The sequence below is a fragment of the Meleagris gallopavo genome, chromosome 22 (assembly GCF_905368555.1).
Source record: "Meleagris gallopavo chromosome 22, MGAL_WU_HG_1.1, whole genome shotgun sequence".
NCBI classification, from domain to species: Eukaryota; Metazoa; Chordata; class Aves; order Galliformes; family Phasianidae; genus Meleagris; species Meleagris gallopavo.
This window is the reverse complement of record NC_139425.1, coordinates 9,918,152-9,943,567: the sequence shown is the minus strand read 5'-3', so window position 1 is coordinate 9,943,567 and position 25,416 is coordinate 9,918,152. Positions and strand designations below refer to the sequence as shown.

Here is a 25,416-nt window from a genome sequence, read left to right as displayed (position 1 = left end):
ACTTTTCTTTTTTACCATTTGGTTAATTCAAAATATAGCCATCGCCACACAGCTTCTAATTAAACTGCCACATAAACAGAACTTTTAGTAATAAAGTTTATTACTTAAATAAGTTCGAATCACTTTAACAATTATGGCTTAAATATATAAAAAAAAAAAAAAAGGAATGTTGGGGTTCATTTTTTACAAACGTTAGAAGCAGGTAAAAATATTTGTATCCAAAGAGTCATTTGAGGTCTGTTGCAAGTCACAGACATACAAAAAAATAAGAACCTGCCATATTTAAAGTTCCTTAACTTACGCTTTCTGACACTTAACATTTCATCTCTATTAAAAAAAACAACAACAATTTATTGCAGTAAATTAGCTGTCTGACATAGATCAGCCCAAGCCCTTGGGCTGACACAGCCCAGCAGGCTTTCAAAAGTACTCTTAAATGAAACCTAACCATTTTGAGCTTGTTTTCTGTATTAATTCCTATGATTCTCTCTATTCATGAACACAAGGATGAGAACATGATATTTAGCTGGCACTAACAGTCTATAAAAAGTTTGGTTAATTGCACTTTCTGTTAGCCCTGACTATTGCAGCTACACAACCCACTCCAGAGATACCTGATCACAGCACAAGCACCCAGCAGCCTGGGTTGGCTCTTAGTGCTGCACCTTTTGCAGTTCTCCATCCTGCAGTCATCACTGAGATAGATGACTGCATTTCAGTCACCCACAAGATTATTCCTATACAAAATTATTCCTATACAAGCTCATTTTGGAATTGCAATAGTATTTGCAAAAGCAGGCTGGCGTGGAACTGTTAAGATCCAGGGTGGAATGGCTTTGAGGAGGAACAAAGGACGTCAGTTTTTACCACCTTTAGAACCAGCAGGAATACTTCCCAAAGGCTGTTGGATCACGGAGAACTGCAACCACCTGTCAGTTTTTACAAGGAAACGGATGTACAGATCATACCTAACAAATGCAGAAGTGCAGGAGGGTAGCTTAAAACAAGGGAGGAACAAAAAGCTGCTCCATAAGTTCTCAAGTCTAACGGAGTCAGAAGACAGTAACACAGCATTAAGGGCTTTGTCAGACACAACGCTTTCTTATTGCACATTCCTTCACACTGGGAAGAGCCACACTACGCTTTCAGCTGCAGTCACAGGACAAAACTCATCTCTGCCATAGTGCTGTGAAGTTCTTTAATGCCAGGGATGACTCGTGTCCCAGCACAATACATGTATGTGTATGTAGTGCAAAAATGCTGTGACTGCATCTTGGCCCCCATCCTATGTGAACATCCAGAATCAGCCACGTGGTTTCAGGGACAGCTGAAGCAGGCACTTCATACATTCAGAACTGAAATGAAATGAAGAAATTCTCCTTCAAAACTATCGTGCTTCTAAAAACAGCTCCACAATTCAGTAGAGAGCACCACTTTACCACAGTGCATCCCTCTCAGCCTTGGGTTCCTGTGCAAAGCAACCTTCCTGAGCAAATCACAGCTTCCACTACACAGCAGTTTGTCTGCTTTAAATAAAAACATACAGTGTAGACATGTATGTTGTGTGATGAGCTCACCAAGTTATCACCGCTCTTAAAAACCTCAGGCCATAGACTGTGAAACAAATTCACAGATTTAAACATTAATAAATTAGAAGCAGCTTTAAAAAAAAATATGGGGGGAGGAGGAGGAGGGAATCTTACAGGAGGAGATTTCAAATAAAACTCAGAACAGTTTAAAATATCTTTACAAACTCCAACATTTCCTCGTAGGAGCAGTCCTCAGTTTCCACTAACTGTACATTGGTGAGGACAGCCTCCTTTGTACAAGAAGTAAAATCTATTTACAAAACTAACTTAGCCTTGGGTCAGTGATATTTACAAGCTCGTAGAACAGCACTTTGGCTAGACAGCATGGAACATGGTTCCCTTTTTGCTTTCTTCCTTCTCTTGAGAACAAAAACAAACCAACAAAAGATTATTTTCCTGCTTTGAGAAATAAAAAGCCTTAAAAATTCCCTGGCCTTGATTTTAAAATGAGTGGTACTACTCAGAAGATTTGGTCCCATAGGGCAAATCTCAGCTTGCCGTGTGGATCTGCCACATGCAGTCATTCCACCTCCGACAAATGGAATATGTATTTGGTCCCCAAAGCACAGCTGCACTAACAGATAGGATGGTGGCTGCACCGAGCATCTTCTAGTTAAAAAAAAAAATCATCAATAAAGTCACATATGCCCATCCACCCTCTTCCAGTGCTTTTTGGTTTGCTAGAGGTGAAAGTTCCTATACAAGGTTGCAGCGATATAAAAAACAAGTCACCAAAGCACATCTTGAGACTGAGCTGTCAACATGCAGGGAGAGATCCCAACTTTTCCCAGCACATTTGATTCGTGGTGGTTCATGTTCAAATAATGGAAAGATTGTGTCCTTCTCAAGGCACACGTAGCACAGTTCAGGTGAAGAGGGACGAGCTCATCCAGGCATAACTCGTCTTCATCGGTGGAAGGGTGAAGCCCTCCTGACACATATCCCTTGGCCTGTTGTGTAGCAGTTATGATTTATGTAGTGCTGGAGCAGCCTCCTCCACAAAGGGTTGCACTCTAGGAGGTACCGGTTCCCTGTTGGCACAGGGAAGGGAAGCAGTGGTCAAAAGAGGCTCATAGAGTATCATCACAGACACCTCTGCTTAACATCGCTAGCAGTGCTGGGTAACTCTGGGGACATTCCTGTCTGCCAGAGCTCTGTGAAACCACAGCTCCCTTTATAGCTTTGCCACATTTGCAAGCAGTTTCCTTCCGCATCACAGCCCATGTCTGCACAATTACTGGGAAACTAAGAAGTAAATTCTGTTAGAAGAAAGGACTAGGATGCAAGTGATGGAAACAGTATGGTCCAAAACAGAGAGAAACTAACTATATGTGCTGCACAAGAGCCACACACAATCTCTGCTTCGCTCAAGTTGCCCACATAGCCCAGTTTCAAAATCACAGAGAGCCCAAAGGGCAGAAGAGCAAAGCAAGACAAGTACTTTTTACTAATGTGGACCTCCATCCCTTTCTGCAAATTGTGCTGTTCCCCTGCAGGCTGTGCACACTCCCAGCTCACCCACCTATAATGCAGAGTCCTTCCTGAGCACGGGTGATGCCGACATTGACCTGGTTTGGGTCAGTGACAAAACCCAGGTACTTCTTCTGCCAGCTTTTGGTGGGCTTCCTGTCGATCTCGTGTCGAGGGCAGGAGCGTACAGTTGACAGGATCACATATCTCCATTCACTTCCTAGAAAGCACAAATGAACCTCGTATTTTAGGTGGAAGCATCTGGCCACTCCACACTACACAAGACCCACAACCTGCAAGCACCAAGTGGTTTTCTCCAGCTCTGAAGGCCACCCAACTTCTGCTCACTGATCTTAATAACCCTTTCAGATGTCCTCTCCATTGAGCCTCCCACTCCCATCAGTCTCATCCCACCTGGGTGCTGTGATTTATTATCATCGCAAAACACCCAGAAACTGGGTCCGTGCATGGCTGCAATTACTCTGCTGTAGGATTTGTCTCGGTGAGAAGTTGCTCCAGCCCTCAGGAGAGGGGAGCAGTGCCTTCCCTCCAGCCCCACCTTGGCTCTTCATGATGGTGCAGACAGTGATGCCGCAGATGCCTTCTTTCAGCAGGCGCTTGTTGATCTCGGACACCTGGGCGTTGTAAGGGCTGAGGATGGCGATGCTCTCCGGCCGGATGGTGCCATCTAGTGTCAGCTGCTTCGCAGTCCTCACCTGTAGAGACCATGATTCTGCTCACCTGGGAACCTCCAGCAGACCTCCAGCACGCCCCCAAGGCAGCGATGGCGCCCAACTGTGCTGCTCATCTCTGGTCTCGTTTCCCTACCTCTGACTCTGGCCAGGAGCAGCATGGCACGCTGCAGACACGAGCAGGACCTGCACCCACCCCATCGATCCTATCCGATCTCAAAACTCACCATTCACAATCCCTCCCAGCACGGCATCTTCCCATTCATAACCCTAGGGCCCTGCTCACCGCCTGCTCCACTTCTTCTAGGTTAGCTTTGGAGTTCTCATTTCCTTCCTCAGTGGTAATCACGAGGCTCTGCTCCTTCCCCTCCACATGCCCAAAGATGATAGGACAGCAGCGGTTATTCTTGTGGTACAGGACACTGGGTATGCGATGAAGCTGGGGACACGTCTTCAGGCGATGTTCATAGAACTCCTGGGATGGGAACTCACAGATGTTTTTGTGCTGGCAGAAAAAATAAAATAAAATTATACAATAACATCAGGAAAAAAACCTTCCTAACTGACGGCATTTTTGGAGTAGGTTTCACCTGCAATTCCACTGTGCTTTACTGAGCAAGGGCATTATTCATTGCTCTGGCAAGGGAAATGGAGAATATCTGTTTTCCAATGGCTTCAGCCAAACCCTGCTGATAACATTTTCTGCTGCAGCTTGAGGAAAGCCTCACCATGCGGTACTGTGTGTCCAGCATCCACGCCTGCTTCTGGTAGCGCTCAAAAAGAGATGTCTCCATGCCAAGGCTCTTGCAGAAGTCACTGTTGACCACAGGCTTCAGCTGTTTGTGATCCCCAAGCAAAACAACCTGGAACAAATGGTGGATGCTTCAGCTATGAGGGCAGTGTCAATGGTGAAGGTCATCAGCTCTTTGAAAGACTATTTATATTCAGATAATTGTTGCTATTTATTTATGTTATGGTTACAGCAACCTCAAACAAGGACCATGCTGTGTATTATATAAAAACCCTGACCCAGATAATGCAGAGCCTTATTCCCATCTGACAAGAGAAAGACATCACACAGAAAGTCTGTGGAGATCTGCCCTCTGCTTGCTGCCATGTTGATAATTTGTACCTGGTTCAGGGCATATTTTGGTGGCAGCGATGCTCACCTTGTAACAAAGCACCAAAACCACATCCACACAACTTGGTTTCCCTACAGAAAGACAAATGCAAGATCAAATCCCTCTATCGTGGACTTCATCTTTGTTGGGTCAACTCCATAAAAGACCAATGAACCCAATCATGGACACCATCATGGCTGGGTTGATCCCATCAAACATCAATGAACCCCACCATTGACTTTTACCTTGTCATGAACTATGAACCCCCCCTTACTGTTGGGTTGATCCACCATGGTTGGGTTGACCCCATAAAAGATTGATGAACCCTATCATGGACTCAACATCATCATGGACTCCATCCTGACTGGTTTGATCCATCATGATTGGGTTGATGCTATAAAAGTCCATGAACCCCATTATGGAATTATTCCATCATGGTTGGTTTGACCCCATAATGGTTGAGGTGATCCCTGAAGTGATTCACTGAAGAAAGGGATCTGAGCTGACCAAGCAGAGAGGCAAGCAGATGTTACAATTCTCCACCGTAAATTTCAGCTCTACAGGAGGTCTCAATGAGTCTCCTTTATGTGACATGAACAGATAACATAGCTCATATGTCTGCTGAGAATTCTCAAATACCTTATGTACCTCTCCGTGCTTAAACACTTGAATTAGAGTTATGCATCAATCAGGAAGTGACTGCCTGATACAACATCACAGGTACTAACAAAAACAGCCTTAAAACCTGGTCAGGCTTGGAAGAGCATGGTAAGAAGTGGGAGGTGTGTGGAGACTCAAGAGCTCTGAGCAGCCATCCTAAAGACAACTCTCTGGAAAGGACTGACCTTGTCAGCACTTGGATAGCTGACCAAAGGGATGAGGGTCTCAGGTTCTGTGGACATGGCGCACTCATCGATGAGTATCTGCTTGACATTGAGCTTCTCCAGGGAGTTGGCAGATGCAGAGGAGCATGTGCACAAGATGACATCGTGGCGCGCCAGTTCATACGCACGAGCTTCCTTCAAGATATTTTTGTGCCTGGTGATTGATGCAGAAGACATCAGGTTACACACAGTGGAAACATCTCCAGGTTCCTTATGCAGGAACCAGGCAGAGGCTGTACTTCCCTAAACGACTATGCTCTGTTAACCACAACAGAGCTGGTGTTCCCAGAAAAGGGCTTGAGGCACACACAGCAGGAAACGCATTTTGTTCTGAACTCGACAGGGCACAGAGTCACGATGGGAGATGGGAGATGCACACACACACACACACACACTTGAAACTCTGGGACCAGAAGAACAATAGCACTGAGCAGACGAGATTGCTGAGGCACTAACTGTAGCACTAACCCTCAGCTAATTGCTTACCATCACTCTAAATGCAGAGCTAATTAGTCTTTTTTAATTTTTTTTACCTGGTCCCTTGGTTTGCACGAGCCAGGACAAACCTGCTGACTTTCAGATATCTCTCACCAGGGTCTCCATCTACTCACTTCTTTATTTCTTTTTCTGTTATCTCCTCTCCTGCCCTCACTCGACGGTCAAATTCACAGATCAGGTAATATTTGGGGTTGCCCGGCTGTCGGATCCGATGGTGCAGAATTATCTTGCTGAATAAAGAGATAATATATAAATATTTTCCTCATGGAGACCCGAGCTTCTACAGCGAAGCATGCCACACCGGCCTATGTGGAGAAATCATGTTGGCTGAAGAAGTCACAACCAGACTTGTACATGTTTACAGACCTAACTCTCACTTAACCCTTGGGAACACAAAATACAGCAACCACCATTTGGCAGTTGCAAGCAGGAATGAAGTCAGAGACCTTCAGAGCCGTTCAAAAAAGAAGTGAGAAAATCTAGAACATTTTCAACCACCTGAGTTTCCTGACTAGATAAAGAATTAGATATAAACCTTCAATTGAAAAGAAAGGGGAAAAAAAAAAAAATCAAAGTGGGTTAATAGTGCTGTTCTGCACTGGAAACCATGGCTGCTCTGGGTCGTTCAGCTGCACGGGTCCTACCTGAGCTCACGATTTGGCTTTGCATCCCGCAAGGCTTTGCGGGAGAGGTGCCGGCTGCTCCCTGGGTATGGGTACTCCAGCGTCTCTATGGCCTCCCCATAAACTCTCAGTGGTTTCAGGCCCTTCATCTTCATCAGTATCTCTGGAGGAAGAGAAAAAGGCTGCTCAGATGGCACTGGGTCAGCCTCTCCTATCTCGCAGACTCCTGTTCATCTCCCTCCCACCAGTACTGCAGGGGCACAGAATGTGTACTTACCAGCAACAACATCAACAGACTTGTTGGATGGGCCACAATACAAGATGCACCTTTTCCCTTGGGGCTCATCCTCAGCAGGGCATGGCAGTGGCTCCTCCGTGGCAGCCTCCTCATTCAGCTTATGGAACCAGTAGACAATGTGAGTTCCAACCACAGTTTTCCCTGTACCTAGAAAAGCAAGAATGCTGCTGAGAATGCTTTAACCACAATACCCTTGCTCTAGATCACTGTCCAAATGATCAGCCACAAATAAAATCCCAGAACCAAGGGGACTGTCCTGAACAGCCTGAGGTGACGCCAACCTGCATTACCTTCGCCTGTCCCAGGGAAAGCAATGGACAAGTTCTCACCTGCCTTTAAGGACCAAGAACTCAAGGGCTGTCCCTTGCCTTACCTGGTGGGCCTTGGATGAGCGTGAAAGGTTTTCTTAAAGCATTTAGCACAGCCTCGTTTTGACTCTGGTTGAGCTTCCTTTGGCTGCCAGGGAGATCAAAGGATTTTTGCTGCAGGATTTTGGACTTGGTGACTGTTAGAGCAAAGAGACATAAAAACCAGTTTAAAGAAGGTTCCTGAAGACAGCATGCACGCAATTCAACAGGAGGATATGCCAGGTTCCAAACAATTGCACGCCATTACAAGACCATCCAAATGTAATCCCCATCCCATGCCAAGAAGGTCTACCAAGGAGACTTCTCTGCACGTCCTAGGGATGAAACCCGACCTGCACCTGCTCCAGCAGGAACCTGCACCTCTGCCACCTGCACTCTGTTGGGCCAGCAGCTGCCCCAACCCTTTACACGGAAACCTCCTGGCCTGAGAGCAGAACCCCCATGGCAAAAGCCCGGTGAAGCTCCAGAGCACCTGCCTTGCCAGCGAAGACCACAGTATGAGAATGGAGAATGTCTTCTCTACCTTTTGATGGAGGTTCATGGCCGAGGGCAATGCTTTTAGCAAGCTTGGAGGCATGCTGGAGCTTCCAAATTGCATTTTCTTTCCGTCTGTGAGGGAAAAATAAGAATTATTGAAGTGTAGCATAAAATATTGAAAACAACAATTCAGCTTTGTACAACTCTTTTTTTGCTTTGGTGTTGTATCAAATCCTTCCAGAAAGAACTTAAAATGATTTGCATACACGTCCTATTGGGCAATTTGTGCTTGTCTGAACAGCTGAGTCTGCAAATATGTAGAGAAGAAGGAGCACAGCTTCTGTCCCACCTCCATTCTATTAAGGTCCAACTCTATTTTCTTGGCCTAGCTTCCGATTTTTCCTAAAATTTAAGACACGAAGGAAAGCAAATTCTGCTCCCAAAAAGCTACAGCAGGCATTGATGCAATTAACAGGCAAAGAAAGGCAAGTGAGACGCTAGCTCTGCTTCAGTATGAGCAGACAATGCTTCACAGCAACAAAGGAGAACAACTGGAACATGAGGGAGTAAATCCTGCCCCAGTGCTTCACACTGCCTTTTACTACACACACTGCAGCTATTTAGGAACAGAAGGAACAGATGTGCAGTGAAACCTCAGAATGGCACCTTCCTTTGTATCCCCAGTCTCATCCTCACTGCCAAATAGGAGAGCATAAGGCACCCGGAGAACAGATCTGAGAAAAGCCAACACCTCATCCAAACATCAATGGTCCAAGAGCTCAGTTGAAGCTGGGCAATGACATTTTCAGGCAAAGCAAAGACTGTCTGGGTTTGGCAGAGGAGACCCATGGCTAGTCTGCCCTACTGGGCTAACTGGAGCACGAGCATAAGCACACTTACACGTCTGGCAGCATCTTTGGGATGAGCTCCACAGTGAACCTGGCAGAGTCCTGCGAGATTTCCGCAGGGACATTTTCCATAGACATGTAGTTGATGTAAAAATTCAGTGTCTGCTGACTATTCCTGTCTGACTTCTGATCATCACCAAACTCCTCAGTGAGCCCGTGAGCCACCCACGTATATGTATCCGGATCCACCACAAGTTTGGTTTTGGATTTTAGCTTGTGACCCAAGGTCAGCTCCTGGAGGCTGTGGCTAAGGCACTCCTCGTCGCTTTGAAGACTCCTGAGCTTCAGCCCACCAAGGCGAATGCACAAATAGCAGTGGTTGAAGTCCACCTCAATGGAGCACTCCTCCAGAAAGCTTTTTTTAAGGCAGAAAGTCCCTTGCAGCTGCCCTTTGCTTGTCCTTTGCTTTGCCCAGGATATTTTGACATCATGGAGGACAATAGAATCGTTTTCAGCCACCGCACACGACGCAGACTCCATGGCACTCATTGGCATCCACACCTTTCTGTACTCCACAGCATTCTTGTACTTGTCCTTGGATGGCAGCGTGGCGTATGCAGAGAAGCAGTCAATTGGCTTTTCCGTGTGCTGCAGGCAGACGTCAAAACCTGGCGTGACACACCACAGCTGCACAAAAGGCACCAGAAAGCCCCGGAAGACATCAGTGGTGAGCTGGAACTGCAGCGTGTCACCAGCACTCAGCTCCACCATGATTTCCACATAGTGTGAGCAATCGCTCTTCCTCACCCAGCCCACACACCGCCTGTAGAGCTGCTTGCTCTTCTGAAGGAGAGAGGGCAGGGCGTCAAATTCCTCCCGTCTGATGGCCATGAGCACATCCTGCCACGTCTTGGCCTGTAAGAAGGTGACGCTGTGGTCGTGGAGATGGCAGGGCTGCAGGCTGTGGTTCTTCATTGTTTCCACTGAATACATCCTCCTCTTCCATGTCAGCCTAACACTGCTCTTGTCCTGCAGGAACACGGGCTGCTCTATCAGCTGAAGAGCCCTGTAGTTGATTACATGGGGATCAGGAAGGCTCTCTCTATTCAGTGGGAACAGAGCTTTAAAGTACCTGTCCGTTCCTTCGATATCTACTACAAAGGCGATCTTCTGCATGACCTGGCCCTTCAGCTGGGTGGCCATCTGCATGCAGCGGGCTCTCTTCTCGTACATTGTTGCCTTGAAGTTCTTCCTGTTGAAGTCATGACAGAGGAAGTCAATGTCATCTGAAGAACAGGCGATGGGCTTCTTGCGGAGCACAGAATGGAGGTGCCGCTGGACTACAATGTCCATGTATCGGCGGATGGGAGAGGAAGCCCAGGTGTACGAGTCAACATTCAGGGAGTAATGGCCCACTTTGGACTGGGCAGTGGAGTTGGAGCGACAGAAATAGGAACGGCCAAGCAGCCTCCTGAACTCCAGGGCCACAGGAGCTAGTTTTGGGTGGATGTCATCAGTAGCAACAAGGTCTAGCATCTTCTGGAGGTCGGAGAGATGTGCAGCGGACTGCAGGTGCTCCCAGATGGGGCCCAGGAGACAGAACTCAACTTCTTTGGAGAGGGGTTGGCTAGAAGGCTCATTTTTCAGGCGGTGTGAGAGGTGGAGGGACAGAGGAATGATATGGCTGTACTTGTTTTTCATGAGTAAAATCTGTTGAGGATTTGGCTCTCCCTGACACCGGACAGGAGTGACATTTTTGGTGACCTCCTTGTTGGTGAGGAACTCAGCCACAAAGCTATTGAACATGATCATGAGCTCCTCTATCATCTGGTGGGACCCCCTGTTGCCCGGGGAGCTTCCCTCATCCAGCTGGTCATAGAAGCAGTCCTCCTGCAACCGAGACTTCCTGTGGATCCTGGAGAAGTGATAGGCCACAGCGAGGCAGTCCTTCAGGGTATCAAAACGAAGTGCATCTGCACCTCCCCGGTAGTGGTCCTGAATGCAGAGCTCTGCCTCTTCGTAGGATAGCTGCCAGTCCGAGCGGATCACAGAGAGGGTGAAGATTCCATTAGTCACCTTGTCAGTCTTTTTTTCTACGGTGACAAAAAGGGAGATCACACGACGGTCCTTCTGTGGCAGGAGGCTGCAGATGTCGTTGCTAAAGTGTGGTGGGAGCATGTGCACTGGCTCCTGCTCAGGAGCATAGTAGCTCACACCTCGCCTCTTTGCTTCCACGTCCACAGCACTGCCCTTGGGGATGATGCTGGCCACATCTGCAATGTGGATCCCAATCTCATAGTGATGTTCAAGGCCCCTGACACTGATAGCATCATCCAGATCCTTTGCACCTTCAGGATCAACAGTGAAGGTCAGGTAACTCCGACAGTCCCTCAGGTTTTCCTTGCTGGGGTTTGGTTTGCTGGAGGCGTTGTATTTGGCTAACTCCTTGGTAACAACAGGTGGGTATTTCCTCTCCAAGCCATACTCTGAGTTGAGAATCCTTAAGCTTTCTTTTGAAGTCAAAGCCACATGCAAAATCTCAGTTACTATCCCCAAAGGGTAGTAGAAACCCTCCCGCCAGGCAATGATCTGGACAGAGAAGATCTGGCATCTCCTCGTGTCCTGGTTGATCTTCTTCCAGCTGACCAGTTTGTACTTCCCATTGACAAGCTTGCGGATGGGAATGACATTAGGTTTCTCTTTCAGCCCCGGGACAAATATTTTGGTGACAGTGGGATCGATGGGTATCATCACCCGGGGATCGAACTCATCCATTGTGCAGATGAAGTTGCGCTCTCTCTCGGCACGTTTCAGGATGCCCACCACCTTCCCCTGGGGCCGCAGGCCGCTGCTGTCAGCTGTGCTGTTCTGCAGGATTTCCACAAGCACTTCATCGCCAGTGAAGGCTGTCCCGCAGTGCACTCTGCCTTTGATCTGAATGGTAACGGCAGGAGAATCGTCGAGGGGGAAGGCTGAAGCCTTGTCAAACCCTTCTTTGACCAGCTCACACCTCTTGTACATTTGGGGGTGCATGTGCAGATATTTCTGCATCACCTGAGATGAGAAGCTGACGTATTCCTGCCTCTCTTCCCACTGGTTCGAAGTGTCAGACTTCACATTGAGCAGCCCTTCTTCGGACACTGTTACCAGCACGTTCTTGCTCTCATCTAAGAGCTCCTGGAGGATGGGATCGTCGGGATTCATGCTGTCGGTCTCAGAGCTCCAGGAATCCGTGTCGCTGTCCTCATCATTGGCCTCTGGGCTCCTCCTGCACCAGCTCTCCTTGTCGCTCGCCGCCTGTTTGATCTGGGCCATGGTCAGGTTTGCTGGGGAGATGCTCCCCTTCTCAATGCATTCCTGGATGAAGCGCTTCCACACCTTGCTGCACTGACCGTGGGAGCACAAGGCCACCGCATCCCCCACCACAATGACCTGTGACTGAGCCCTCGTCATGATGGTGTTGAGCACTCTGGCCTCGTTGAAGAACTCAAGGTTGTGGGAGGCTGAGACATGCAGGCTCTCACTGGTGTGGACTGTGCTGATGATGATGACCCGGAACTCACGGCCTGCACCAAAGGAGACAAGGGAGAAATCACTCAGCATAGGAAAGCTCTCTGGGATTGCAACATCCATGAACTGGGATGGATGCCACCGAGTGAGGGGTTGGAATGAGATGATCTTTGAGGTCCCTTCCAGCTCAAGCCATTCTATGATGCTAAGTCACCACCACCCATGCACTGTGAAGGCAGGGGAAAGGCCGGGCACTGAAGCAGTGGCAAGGACAGGGCAGTGCTCCTTTCACAAGTGTCCTTCTATCCTCAAGGAATTACTGCCAGCACAGCGAATAGCAGACACCAGGAGGCACCCTGTGATTTCCAAGCTAAGAGATGGTAAAGAAAGGGTGGGGAGATCAGGAACACACCCCGGGGATCAGTTATTCTCACCACGAGGAGTCCTGGCTGTATAATAAAAAACAGTAATAATAAAAACATGGATGAGACACAAAGAGTCACCCAGAGGACAAAACCAGCCCTATCACTCTCTCATCATCAAGAACAACAGACGACTCTTTCAGAAACTATTCTGCAGTTTTGCTGTGATTGGCACCCACAGGGCATGCCGGTTTCAGTTCCCTTCCATTGGCGTCCCTGGGGGTACTTGGGGCTTCACATGATTCATGCATGCTGATAGCTCTGGGATTGCACTTACAGGGTTCCCACCCTCCTTCCCAGCAACATCCATAAGTTTGAAAGGAGTTGATGGCTGGGTGCAGATTTATTTCAGTGTGAAATCTTATTCGCTAAGGCAAGAATGAAATCAAGGAATTACCAACCAGACAGGGATGGAAATCAGCCAAAGGATTTCTAGGTGCTCTCTCTTCATCAGCACTTTGTGGGTTGCAGCAGTGGGGAGCTGTGGGGAAGGGCAGCGGGGCTCTGCTGGCAGCCCCACATCACTCAGCCCAAGAAGCATTTTGCCATGAGTGCAGCTGGGGTATTTGCAGGGAAATGTACAGATGGGCATTCACCAGATGAGCATCAGCTAGCCTCAGTATCCAGCACAGGAGATGTGCAAAAATGCTGTATGGCAGACATAGCAAGGAAAGGCAGAGCATCCTGCCATCCAGCCATGAGTGAGTGCCCATAATGAACCCTTTGCTTCATCACTGTCCCTCAAGCATTTCAGCAAGGACAACATTAAGATGCTCTGCTTACCACCCAGTGTACCTTCTCCCTGCCCATTACACAGTGACTGCAGCTGCAATAGACTCTCCTGTCCACAAACTTGACTGCGAAAGTCCTCCTTAGCAAGCAATAGACCTCAAAATGCAATCAGACTTTACTAGCTATTGCACAGGACACAAACCTGGCAAGTTTTCATAGTTTTCTACCACCACATCTGGTAGCTGCTTCTTCCTCAGCTCCTGTCTTATCGCAGAAACCTGGTAAGAAAGAAAGAGGCACAGCTGAACACATTTTCAGCACAGGAATGCCAACACCTAAGGTAGAAGGTCCCTCATCTGTTGGTAAGGTTACAGGACAGTAGTCAGTCAGTGGTGCATACATTCCCCTCCAGCAAGGGAAAACATCCTCATACATACCTGAATCCCATGGGAGACCACACAGATCCTCTTCAGATCTTGAACACCCCACTCATGTGGCCACTTCTGATATAATTCCTCCACTTTCTCAATCACTTGTATTATCTCAGAAGCATTGTGCCAAGAAGTCATGGACATATCCCTTTCGACCACACCAGGAACATGGCAGAACACGAGCGGGTAGATTTCAGGGTGGGGTGGAATGTTCCCACTGGCATGGATAGCATTGCCTTTACCAATGTAAAAGTGCTTGGAGACAAACTCAATGATGCCTGCAGTGGAACGATAATTCTCATTGAAGATGATCCTGCTCTTCATGGCCACTTCATGCTTCGCCTTCTGGTAAAACTGGAAGAGTCTGTTTAACAGGGTGTGATCTGCAGACTGCCCATCCCCAACACAGAACAGCTTTGGGGTTATCTGCATGTGGTCCCCAGCAAGGACAATCCGCGTCTCAAAAGTGGCATAGGAGAGTGGAATCAAAGCTTCACATTCCAGCATCTGAGCAGCCTCATCAATCATAATGTGGGTGAAGTACCCCGGGGCAACCTTCAGGTTCTTGGATAGCATGGAAGTAGTAATAATGATTTGGTGTCGGTCAATCTCCTCCTCTGTGGGGTAGCGGAAGCAGCGCTGGTCTTTAGTGAGGCAGCAGTACATCTGGGTGGTGGGGTCAGTCAGGTTGATGGGGCGGTCAGTGGATATAATCCTCAAGGGAACAGCCCAGGGATGCCCATTGATCACGTACTTGTGGAAGTACTCCCGGATGTAGATGTCAGCAGCACTGGAAAGGAACAAAAGGGGAAACTATCAAGGGATTGTAGCTGGTGTTCTCGATGTTCCAACCATGAAGACCATTGTCTTCTTTGATCACTCACCATCAAGCAGCCAAAATCTCCCCTAGCTTTGGCTAACAACACACTCTTCTCAAAAGATATTCAAAGATGTGCAAAGAAGCCACTAAGTCCAACCATATTGTGAGATTATGGTTTAAAATATGAGTTGGTAGTTGAGACTTGGGCATCACTCAGTGATCATCTCACATGGAGAAATCATTTGAAAAGCAACATGCCCAGTATAAGATCTGTGACCCTGCTTCTCTAGGTCCAGATCCTACAGACGTGGCCCAACACCTCTCCTCTGCTAACCTCCCGCCACCCCCAGCCCAGGCAGATGATGACAACAGAAGCTTCAGTGCAACCAGACTGAAACAGGCTAAGATTAGGAGTCACCTGTTCATTATACAACAAAAACCAAGGCAGTAACCGCCTGCATGATGGGTTGTAGACACTCATCTCAGCATAACTGCTTTAATTTTAACAATCTTGGATTCTCTCAAGGCAGACTCAACAGCAATCAGATCTGCATTTCCCTTTCCCTATAATCTTCCTCGAAAAGTCAAAACATTGACATGTGCACAGAGCATTTGCAGGCTCCCTTCCATTTCTTCCAGTACACACTAAAGGGTAGAAAGAAATATGGTCTCACCATCCCCATTGTATAACAAAGCAGGAATATGCTACCTCTTCCGCAAACACTTCCGTCCATGCCAGGCCTCCTCCTAGCAGGAGTGCCAAAGCAGTTTAAGACATATTAAATAAAAATGAATTATTTATTTAAACGAGTAATTGAAAAGCAAACTGGAAAAAGGCCAGCTCAGCTCCCTCTCACAGACTCTGGCTCCCTCTCATCACACTGGACGATCAATACCCAGAGCAGGAACCCGGCCACAACTCCGACTGCCTCTTCCCTCACCCCCTGCTAACCTGTTGGTGTGAGTGCAGATCAGCACCCGCGTGTTGGGCTGCCTGATGACCTCCAGGGTGGCCATGGCCAACGTGAATGTCTTGCCTGTGCCAAATGGCCCGTAGATGAGAAGAGGTGGGACCTGCCGCCTGCTGGTTGCCTGGCCAGTGATGAAGGAGATGGCCAACTTCTGTTTGCTGTTCCCTGTCTGTGGCTGTTGGAAGCAGCAGGGGATAGAGCAGCTGGCAACATCAGGTAGGACCAGTTTCTCATCCAACAGGCGATCAACAGCCTGGTGCCACTGCCGGAACAGCAGCTGGTCGATTTGGAACTGGATCTCCACATTGTGGGAAGTTTTTGGCTTCAAGTTCAGCTCTGAGCAACATCTCTTTGGTATCTGTAGCCAGATTGTCTTCTCCGTGGTGGCTTTATTCTCCACGCTAACCTCATAAACTCGATTGTCTACAGGGGGATCAAGTGCCAGGAAAGCTGTGGGCACGGACCTGTTCAGCAGATATCCCTCATCTGTGTCTGGTGAGAGGTTATAAGGGGTAGGCACTTCGGCAAACAGCTCGCCAGCCTGGGCGATCTTCATCCCCATGGAGAGGCTTTGCATCGTGGAGGTCAGCGAGATGAGGACCCGCAGATTGAGTCTGGAAGAAAGAAACAACCAAATTAACAGCAGAGAACTGGCCAATCAGCTCATCCCCACTGCAGAGGGGAGATTGCCACCCGCCCCTAGCTAATCCACAGCCATGGGATGAGACAGCCTTTCTCTTCCTATCACTCCCCATCAAGCTACCTTGGCAGCTTTCCATCTGTCTGGGAAGGTTTTACAGACCCTACCCAGAAGAGATGGCAACTTCACCACCAGCACAGCCCCAGGGGCAGGGATAGCAATGGGTCCACGGTTCAAGGGGAGGAACCCCTTCGGATCCACATCTGGCACTTACTTGGCAATCAGAGCCTGCTCGGCTTCTTCCTCGCGGAAGAGGAAGCTGTGCATCCTCTCGCGGTAGTTGATGCGGGTGATGACAGCGCTCGCACGGTCCTCCCTCTGGGAGTCCAACGAGAGAGCAGCAGGCTTGTACTTGGCCAACAGATCCACATCTTCGCTGGTCCTCACCACGCTGGGAACGATGACGCGATTGCCTCGATTCCACCGCACAAAGTTGACGGTGCCGCCGTTCCTCCTGCCAGTGGGGACGCGCTGGGCAGCTTCCCGCCGGCCCACCCTCACCTTCAGCTTCTTCATGAGGACGGGGCGGCTGCCGAAATCGAACACCACCCACTGCTCGAAGACGCCCAGTGTGCAGCATTCCAAGCAGACCTCCACCTGTGCCACGGGTGGGTCGGACGGCAGCATGGCCACGTGCTCGCCCCGGAGGTACTGCAGGCCCTTCGCCAGCCCATTTCCTGACAGGTAGAAGTTGGCTCCGGGTTCTCGCTTCAGCAGTGCCACGTGTTGCAGAGGCTTCTGCCGGGGGGAGACAGGGGGCCATGAGGACCTCCAGCAGCCATTCCCTCTGAAAGCTGCTGCAGGAACAACACCTAGCATTCATGACATTCACCTCATGCAACCCCATTGAAAATTTCTTTCAGCTTTTAGGAACCTCACGTTTCAGTTTTACGGCAGTTAAAATACTCTGCCATAAACTGGAGATCTCTTCAGTTGGAAGAGGACAATTAGACCCATTCTCTTGCCCCCGAGTCTTGGAAGGCTGGATCTTCTTAGTCTTGACATTACACAGAGATGCTGAGAGCACTACCAACATGTTCTCATTCTGATCTCCCAAAAACCCATTGCACAGAGCTGGGCTTACCTGGGAGTGAACCTTGAACTTCCACTGGTACTTCAGCTGCCTGTCCTCTGAGTGCACATCCAGGGGCTCCTGGCACACCACCTTAATGCCCTCAACATCCTCAGATATCTGTAGGAGAAGCATGAGAAGAGAAGGATGAGGGAAAAAAAAACATGGATCACACCATGGCAACGTTTCCTTCTCTACTCCTTCTCTACCCATCCCCCAAGCAGGACCATCCATAAGTGTTCCTGCTCATCATTCCCAGCCTTGGAAAATGAAAGGCCTCAGGGTAGAGCAGCACGTTCAGGCAGCTGCTGTTTGGATGGGGTGAAGATGTAGGGATATGCCTCTCTTTCTGCATCTCACTCAACTATGGTCGTGAGGCCATTGGGAAGCATGAACTCCCTTCCCAAGCCCAACTCTGGCAACAAGGCCATTGCAGACCACAGGCTCCCTTCCCACACCAGATGCTTCTCACACTACAGGAGACGTAGGGGGCTACAGCTCCCACCCTGTTGCCCACGACTTACAATCAGCACCTCGTTGGAGCACGTCTGGTATTCAGCAATGAGCCGGTCCCGGTAGGACACCAGCCCTTCCTTTATGGCTTGCTTCTTCTTCTTGGCAGCAACCTCCCTCCTCTGGATCCACTCCTGCAGCTCCTCATTGGAGTGAGCCTTGGTACAGCCGTCCCCCATCTCGCACACCTCCGCTCTGTTGGGAGAGAGCCATCCCAGCTGCCACCCGCACCTGGAACCCGCACCTGGAACCCATGCTGCCGCCCGGCCCCTTACCTGCTGCACAGCTTGAAGGTGCTGAGCCCAAGTGGTGGAGCACGGTGCACCCACTGCACGGAGGTGTCAGCCAACAGCATCTGCGCATGCTCCACGGAGGAGCAGTGGTTCTCAAAGCTCTCCTGCGAACTGAAGGTCACCAGGCACAGCCGGCAGTAGAAGTGCACCGGGGCGGGTGCTGAGGGTTTGCCATTCTCCACGCACGGCTCTGGTGCCGGCAGCAGGTCGGAACGTGCCAGGCCGTGCTCCTTCTCAGCCTCCCAGACGGCCATCTCCACATCACTGTGAGCGTACTGGCAGCGCTTCTCACCGTGGCGGCACAGCTGCCCCTTGGAGATGAAGTGGCAGTAGCTGAAGGTGACCATGAACTCGGGGCAGGGCCGGATGGCAGTGTACTGCTTCTTGCGGCGGCTGTCGGTCACCACGTGCACCAGCAGCGGGTCCCAGACGCGGTGCAATTCACACAGCCGCCCGTGGCCGCCCGCCGAGATGCGCTGAGGGCAGCCGAAGAAGCAAAGCCTGCAGATCTCCTGGAACTGCCCCCCGAACTCACTCAGGATCTCACTGCAGGCGCTCAGGGGCTCGGTGCTGGAGCTGTCCCCAGACTGTGCACTGGAGTTGCCTCCCCGCTGTGCCAGCAGCACCGCCGCCTTCAGCCGACGTCGCTCCAGGTTGTGCTCCCGCTCAAAGTTCCATACAAGGGCCTCCTCTGGGCTCCAGGCGAAGGTGCACTGGTTGCCATGCTTGCTGCAGCCCAAGCCCAGCCTGTAGTACTTGCAGACGATGTAACGCGCCGGGTTCGGGAAGCCCGGCCGCCGGAACACCTTCCTCCAAGCAGCGCTATGCCGGCTGCGGCAACGGGCCAGCAGGATCTCATACATGCACTTGTGCTCCACTGGGCGCGGGTGGTAGGTGATCTCATCCTCCCTCACGCTGCACTTGGAGCAGACCAGCAGCAACTCCAGCTGGCGCTGCAGGCTGCCCAGCAGCACCGCGGGGCCTTTGGCATTCGGCATGGTGGTGGTGCAGGGAAGTTTCTACGAGGTGGTGCTAGCTGGCTACGTACCCACCGGCCATTGGTGCGAGCCCACAAAGCCTGACAAAGAAACAAGCAACAAGTGACTTAGCAGGAAGCTAAGTTGGCTCTTTGCTGTGCTGGGACACTGCAGTCACGCTTCCTGGCTGAGCAGTAAAACTCAGCCAGAGCCACCCTCACCCACAGCGCCCGAGCTCTTGGCGTCTGCTCCCAAAGCGCCGAGTGGCTGTGGATCTCTGAGAACCGCACGATGCAAGGAGCAAGATGCCAACCCTCTGGGTGCTGGGGAGGCTGAGCACAGCCTTCGGCACATCGCGGGCCGACCGCACACACCGAGGAACTGCCGGCAGCACTGCGCGGCGCGAGTAGGGACCGCGGCAGCCACCGACCTCCTCCCGGAGCAGAGCCCGACAATCCCACTTCCTCTTCCCGCTCCCAGCGCCTCCCCCGGCTCTGCACACTCCCAACAGTTTTCCCTTTCTTTTTCCTGCTGTTCCCCTCCCCGGGTCATGCTCCACCACCATGCTGGAGCAACCCCAGCCCGAGCCCCCAGCCCTCCTCCCCGTGGCTTGCGAGATTAATTAGGATTAATCCACACGGTAACCGCCCTCCTTCCTCCCCGGCCGCAACAGCCGAGGGCAGGAGCCAGGCACGCTCGGCCAGTAAACATCCGGCTGCAGACATTGCGGCTTCAGATGTGGGGACGGTGACTCAGTGCTCCGTGCCACAGGCGAGAGCATCCGCGAGCCGTTTCCTGGGCAACCAGGGGCAGGGAGCATCCCCAGAAAGGATGCTGCGGGGTTTTTGGGGTGCAGCAGTTGGCCGGGACACGGTGCTCGGGCAGACTGCGGCAGGACGTGCCACCAAACAGAGCCACCGGTCCCGTGCTCAGCATCCGCCTTGGGCTCCCAAGCCACAGCCCCGAAGGCGCAGCTCTCAGCCAGAAGGGAAGAACGGCAATTAACGGCCGTGGTCCTACAACAGCAAAGCAGGGAGCTCAACTCTGTGCTGCTTCAACCTGAATACTTTTCACTGAGAATCCTTTGCCCACCTCTGGGGTGTTGAGGTAGCAGGCAGTGATGGCAGCAAGATGCAGGGCTGAACAAATGGTCCAAACCTACACAGTCTGGAGGGACCATACTGGACTTGTTCATAGAACATCACCCTCATGCCGTGCCCTGCATGTACCCAGTCCCAAAACCCCACTGAGCTACTGGATGTGTTTCTAGCTCAAGTGCTAGGAGCATCCCTGAGGGGAACATGAAGCCAGGGCTGCCCCATTTCCATCCCCAGGGCTCTCCATGGTCCCGAAACAGTGCCAAACTCCCAGGCAGTCAGAGAGCTTCAGCTCCAGCAGGTGGGAGCGCTGGAATCCATGCCAAGGATGGGATGTCTTAGTTTGAAAAAGCAGTGGAAGAATATTCTGGCTTAAAGGGTCAATTTTGCCATTGTTTATTGGCTTAAGAAAGCATTTAGTTTTCACCACACTCACTGTTGGGTCTGTGAGTAGGAGGGAAGAGGAAAGGGAAGTGCATGCCCCTATTAAGGTCTCTGTGCGCCACCAGCATTAAAGCCAACCTCCAGTTTTTTTCTCTTACAGAACAGAGAGAAAAAAAAAAAAAAAAAAAAAGGAGGAAACAAACAAACAAAAAAAAGTTGCAGGAGCTTTTGAAATCCAAACAGAGTGGCAGAGAGATGCAGAGCATGAGGGAGCTGAGGGAGGCTGTCCCATAGAGCAGTCCTCCTCACAGTGATAAGACTTTGATGTTAACAGGGCAAAATCCATGTAGCACAAGGACAGTGGCAGAGGCACATACATACACCCTGCAACCCGCAGGTTGGATTTGGCGTGTTTTCCAAACAGCCTCTCCTCATACAAGCCTTCAAAAGCATGGTCTGGCATTAAAGCCACTCATCCCATGATGGGATCAACGAGCTGCTCTCATCACTGGGCGTATTGTGTCCCTGCTGCACACCCAGCACCACCGGCATGAGCATCCTCCTCAGCCCTAGCCGGCCATGCCCTCACTAACACAGATATGTGCACCCGGTCTAAAAACAGACCGAGCCAAGCCAGCACCTCACTGACGGCATTTCCCCATCTCAGGAGGACGCACACCGTGAGGCAGAGCTGCATTTCGCTGCCACACCATCGTCCTCCGTGGGGGTCGTTCCCAGTGGGACAACCGCATTTCCCCAGCAACGGTGAGCAGAGGAACGCACCGACGTGGCCGCGCACCCCTCTGCCCTCCCCGCCCTGCCACGCTGGAGAGCAGCTGGGGGAGGAGGGCGGCTTTTTGTCAGACCTTGCCTTCGTTAATTATTGACGGGAGATTAGGCAACGCGCCCCGCCGCCGGGAGCCAAGAGGCGTGGGGCAGAGTGCCGGGGCTGCACCTCCCCGCAGCAATGAAGGCACCCCGGAGATCCGCTCCCCAACCCCGATTTCGGTCCCTGCCGTGTGACAGCGTAGGGCTCGGGGTGCCAGCACGGCTCTCCCACCCCCGTGCTTCAAAGTGCCGATGGGGAGAACAAACCCCGCGTCGCGTACGGCCCTGGTGCACGGTGGCAGTCGCAGCTCTTCGTTCTTGACTTCTCCGAGTTGGAAAAGTTCAGACCGTGCCCCCAAAGCTCAGAAGAGCAGCGGGGAGGGGATGGGGCAGGGGGCTGCCCGTCTGCGGTCGCACCCAGCACCCCGCCGGCCGGCAGCTCCACACTGCGTAGCCCAGGACTTTGCACCCCGACTGCGGTCCCCTTCACCCTCATCCCCCGCTTCCGATCCCAGCGATCGATGCTGCGAGCCAAAAGCTCTGGGTGAGCTGTGCGCCGTGCATCACCGGAGCTCCCTGTGCCGTTCAGGACCCCACAGCACCCCACGGCCATCCCGGCCGCACCCGCCCTGCGCCCTGGGCTGTGCTGCGTTCCAGGGAGCCCCGTGCCCTGCAGCACCCGGTAAACCCGGTGCCCCCCGGGTCCCGACGCTCCGCAGCACCCCGCGCACCTCACCTCACCCCGCATCACACCCGGCGTCCCCGGACCCGCACCGCTCTCACCACAGTTACCGCCGGGAATGGCCCTTTGCCACCGCCGGTTGTTTCTTTTCTGGGGCCTCCCCGCGTTCAAACCGGGGCTAGATTTCGCGGAAATTGCATCACGGCGGCCCCGCCCCGCCCCGCTCCTCCCGCCGGCATCGGGGGCAGCCGACACCGACAGCGGCACCGGAGAGCGGGGAACCGGGGGGGGGGGGAGGAAAGGGATGCGCGGGGACCGGGCGGCACCGGGGAGCGACGCACCGGGGGGGGTAAATGCGCGGTACCGGGCGCGAGCGGCACCGAGGAGGGGCACACCGGCACCGGGAGGGGACGCACCTGGGGGTGATGCGCGGGAGCGGCGCGTCCGACAGGCGCTGCCCGTCCCGGGCACCGAGCAGAACGGCGGCTTTTCTCCCATTCCCGGTTGGAGTTCCCCGTCCCGTTCTCGCTCCCGAGGGTCGGGGTACTCGGTCCCCCCTCACGGCCCCTCTCCCCGTCCCCGCACCGTCGGGGCCACTCCCCGCTGCTCACCGCTCTGCTGTCCGCCGACTCCGGCTGAGACCGAAACGAAGGGCGAAGTGCCGCGAGGAGCCCGGCGCTGCAGCCCGGCACGGGGCACGAGCGGACCCGGCGGTCTGGGCTTTAAAAGGCTTCCGGGTGGGGCAGGGTTTACTCCGTTTCCTTTCTGTTTATCATCAGTTTCGTTTTCCATTCCTTCCCCTGACTGAAGAGGTGCAGCCAGCTATGCAAAGTTCGATCTCAAACTGGAAAAAAAAATAATAAAATTGGCAGGGACCAATTTCCACCCCCAGAAGTGAGCACACAGGGAGTCGGGATTAGGCATAGCACCATGCAAGCGTCACCTCCAGGACTCAGCAGCAGCAGTTTGGGGGCTCCAGCTGTGCCCCTCCCCCATCTTCTCAGTTTTATCCCTCCCTTGTTTGCTTTGCCCCTTCTCAACTCGCTTGCAGACCCCACAAGACCCCACCCCAAGCAGCACTCCATTAGAGTGGGATGCACAGATAGTCTGCCCTGCTGGCACTGCAGCCTGACAACACCCCAAAAATGCACAAACCCATGGGAAGGTCAATGGAGCTCCCCAGGAGGGTTCCCCATAGCGTGGCAGACCCCAGCAAGCTGCAGGGCTGCTTGTGTCACAACCCAAAGGGACAGCACTGGGATGGGCAATGCACTCAGAGCTCAGCTTTCCCATCTTGTAAAGTTATCTCCATGCCAACATCCAGCACGTTCTGGAAAGAGATTGGGCAGCACTAAGGCTCCTCCAGATGTGAGCAGCTGGGAAAGGGCCCAGGGACAGGAGGGAGAGGCTCAGTGCTGGCAGTGGTGTTACAAGTCCTGCTGCAAAGATGCAAACCATCGTGGGTGAGCTGAAGGAAAGGTCATCTGCAAGTCGAGCAGCAACAGGAAGTTCAGAAGAGCTGGTGAGCATCTCACAGGAGTGTGAGCAGATAGGGAAGGACGGGGCAGAGAGCAGTTCCTGGTGTTTATCAACAAGGGTGGGCAGACAGGTTATGATGCTCGCTGCCTCCCATCCTCGCAGTGCAGAGCTGGACCTGACCCAACCCAAGCAGTGGGTCATGGCCCATCAGCCATGTGGGCAACTCCGGTCCGTGCACTGAAATCCCACTTCCTGCCAGCCCCATGGTGTGATGGCAGTGGGGCCGCAGCCGTGGGGCCACGATCTGTGCTGTGATTCGTCAGCAAAAGACTGGCTGTCCAGGATGTGACCTCGCTGTCACCCCGAGCTGAGAGAGCGTGGTGGCCTCTTCCTCATTGGGAGCACTGTTGGTTTAGGGCAGTGCGGGGTCACCCTGGGGTGGGAACCAATCCTTTTTCCCCATGAAAATTTAACTGAAAGGCTGAGGAAGGCACCATCTGAGCACGGAGCAGGCACAGACGCTGCGATGCTGAGCAGCAGTGCTGCCCGTGGGCACAAATCCCCCCTCAGTCAGTGCTGAGCCGTTATCACTCAGCAGTAAAGCACCACAACCACAAAACCCAAACCAACCCTCCCTGCACGATGCAGGCAGAGATGGGCTCACGCAGAGCACCGAGGGCTCGCTCTTATTTTACGGGTGGGTTATTTCCCATAACGCTGCAGCTCTGGGTGTTGGAGCGGGGGAAGACAACGGCTTTCCACAAAGCAAACTGCAGGTCGTGCTCACAGCGCGGGGAGGTGAGAAGCAGAAGGAGCCTGGCCGAAAAGCAGCACGGCTGTTATGCAACGTGCAGGAGGAGCTGCGCGAGGAGGCGAAGCTGCATCACCGTCACGGCACCAGCAACGGGGGTGTGCCGAAACCCGGCGTTCGCTCATTTCAGGCAGACAAACCCAGCCGTAAGAGCGCAGTTTCGGTTTCCATTCCTCCCGTCGGCGGAAGCAAGGAGGGAGGGGTGGAGGGGGTTCACCAGCAGTCCACGGCAGCCCGGAGCCCTGCGCTCACTCCGTGCTCATCGCTTGGCACTCATTGCCCACGGGGGTCCCTATGGGGCTGGAGCATCTCTGCACCCGCAGACCACGGCAGCAGCGGGGCGGGTGCGGGCTGAGCTCCGTGTGCTGCGCTGCGAGAGCTGGGAGGGGAAAATAGAAAGCAGCCGTGTCAAGTTGCTCCCCACCCATACGGAACCACGGGGCTGCAGAAGGTGAGGGCAGGGAGGGCTGCGGCACAGCTCTCGGCCTGGAGCCAACGAGCACAAGGCAAAAGCCTTTCCCCAAGGCACGCTCCCACGAATGGTGGTTTACCACTGCTGCGCACGGGGCTGCAGAACCAGAAGAGAAACAAAGTGCAGCGCCACGGGATCTTTACCTTGGGTGCATTGTTTGCATCCTAATGAGCGCATCCTGGCTGCCTTCAGCCCGAGGCCAGCAAGCCGTGTGTTCTTACTTCTGTTTATATATTTCTGTATATCGTCATACACAGCTCACCCATTTTTCTACTCGTGGAGTTCCAAACTCATCCCTGTCCTGGGCACCATTCCACATTCCAAGCATTACCTGCGCAGAGCAGCAGTGGGGGA

At 52.2% G+C, this 25,416-nt stretch overlaps 1 protein-coding gene across 3 annotated transcripts; it reads right to left on the bottom strand.

The window, feature by feature from the left end:
• Positions 1–82: 82 nt before the first annotated feature.
• On the bottom strand, positions 83–24,971 carry HELZ2 (helicase with zinc finger 2). Of its 3 annotated transcripts, none has more exons than XM_085241200.1 (20): positions 22,912–24,971; positions 18,315–19,410; positions 18,051–18,234; positions 17,539–17,646; positions 16,669–17,192; positions 15,736–16,368; positions 13,970–14,753; positions 13,735–13,810; positions 8,921–12,434; positions 8,067–8,152; positions 7,549–7,680; positions 7,155–7,322; positions 6,899–7,040; positions 6,368–6,484; positions 5,718–5,910; positions 4,480–4,614; positions 4,038–4,256; positions 3,619–3,775; positions 3,112–3,279; positions 83–2,620 (listed from the first exon to the last, which is right to left on the bottom strand). In XM_085241200.1, exons 2-20 carry the CDS (start codon positions 19,328–19,330, stop codon positions 2,496–2,498), a joined length of 8,481 nt encoding a protein of 2,826 aa, XP_085097326.1. In that variant the 5' UTR covers positions 19,331–19,410; positions 22,912–24,971; the 3' UTR covers positions 83–2,495. The 3 variants fall into 3 exon arrangements, with proteins under 3 accessions (XP_085097326.1, XP_085097328.1, XP_085097327.1); XM_085241202.1 differs by lacking the exon at positions 22,912–24,971 and adding an exon at positions 22,402–22,515; XM_085241201.1 differs by lacking the exon at positions 22,912–24,971 and adding an exon at positions 22,355–22,506.
• Positions 24,972–25,416: the final 445 nt, after the last annotated feature.

Excerpts from the sequence above, each read along its gene's own strand:
- HELZ2 (XM_085241200.1), bottom strand. The coding sequence starts at position 19,330 with ATGCCGAATGCCAAAGGCCCCGCGGTGCTGCTGGGCAGCCTGCAGCGC. Across the intron at positions 17,647-18,050 it reads GCTCCAACGAGGTGCTGATT|ATATCTGAGGATGTTGAGGG; the intron begins GTAAGTCGTGGG and ends CTTCTCCTACAG. Across the intron at positions 13,811-13,969 it reads TGGTCTCCCATGGGATTCAG|GTTTCTGCGATAAGACAGGA; the intron begins GTATGTATGAGG and ends CTTTCTTACCAG.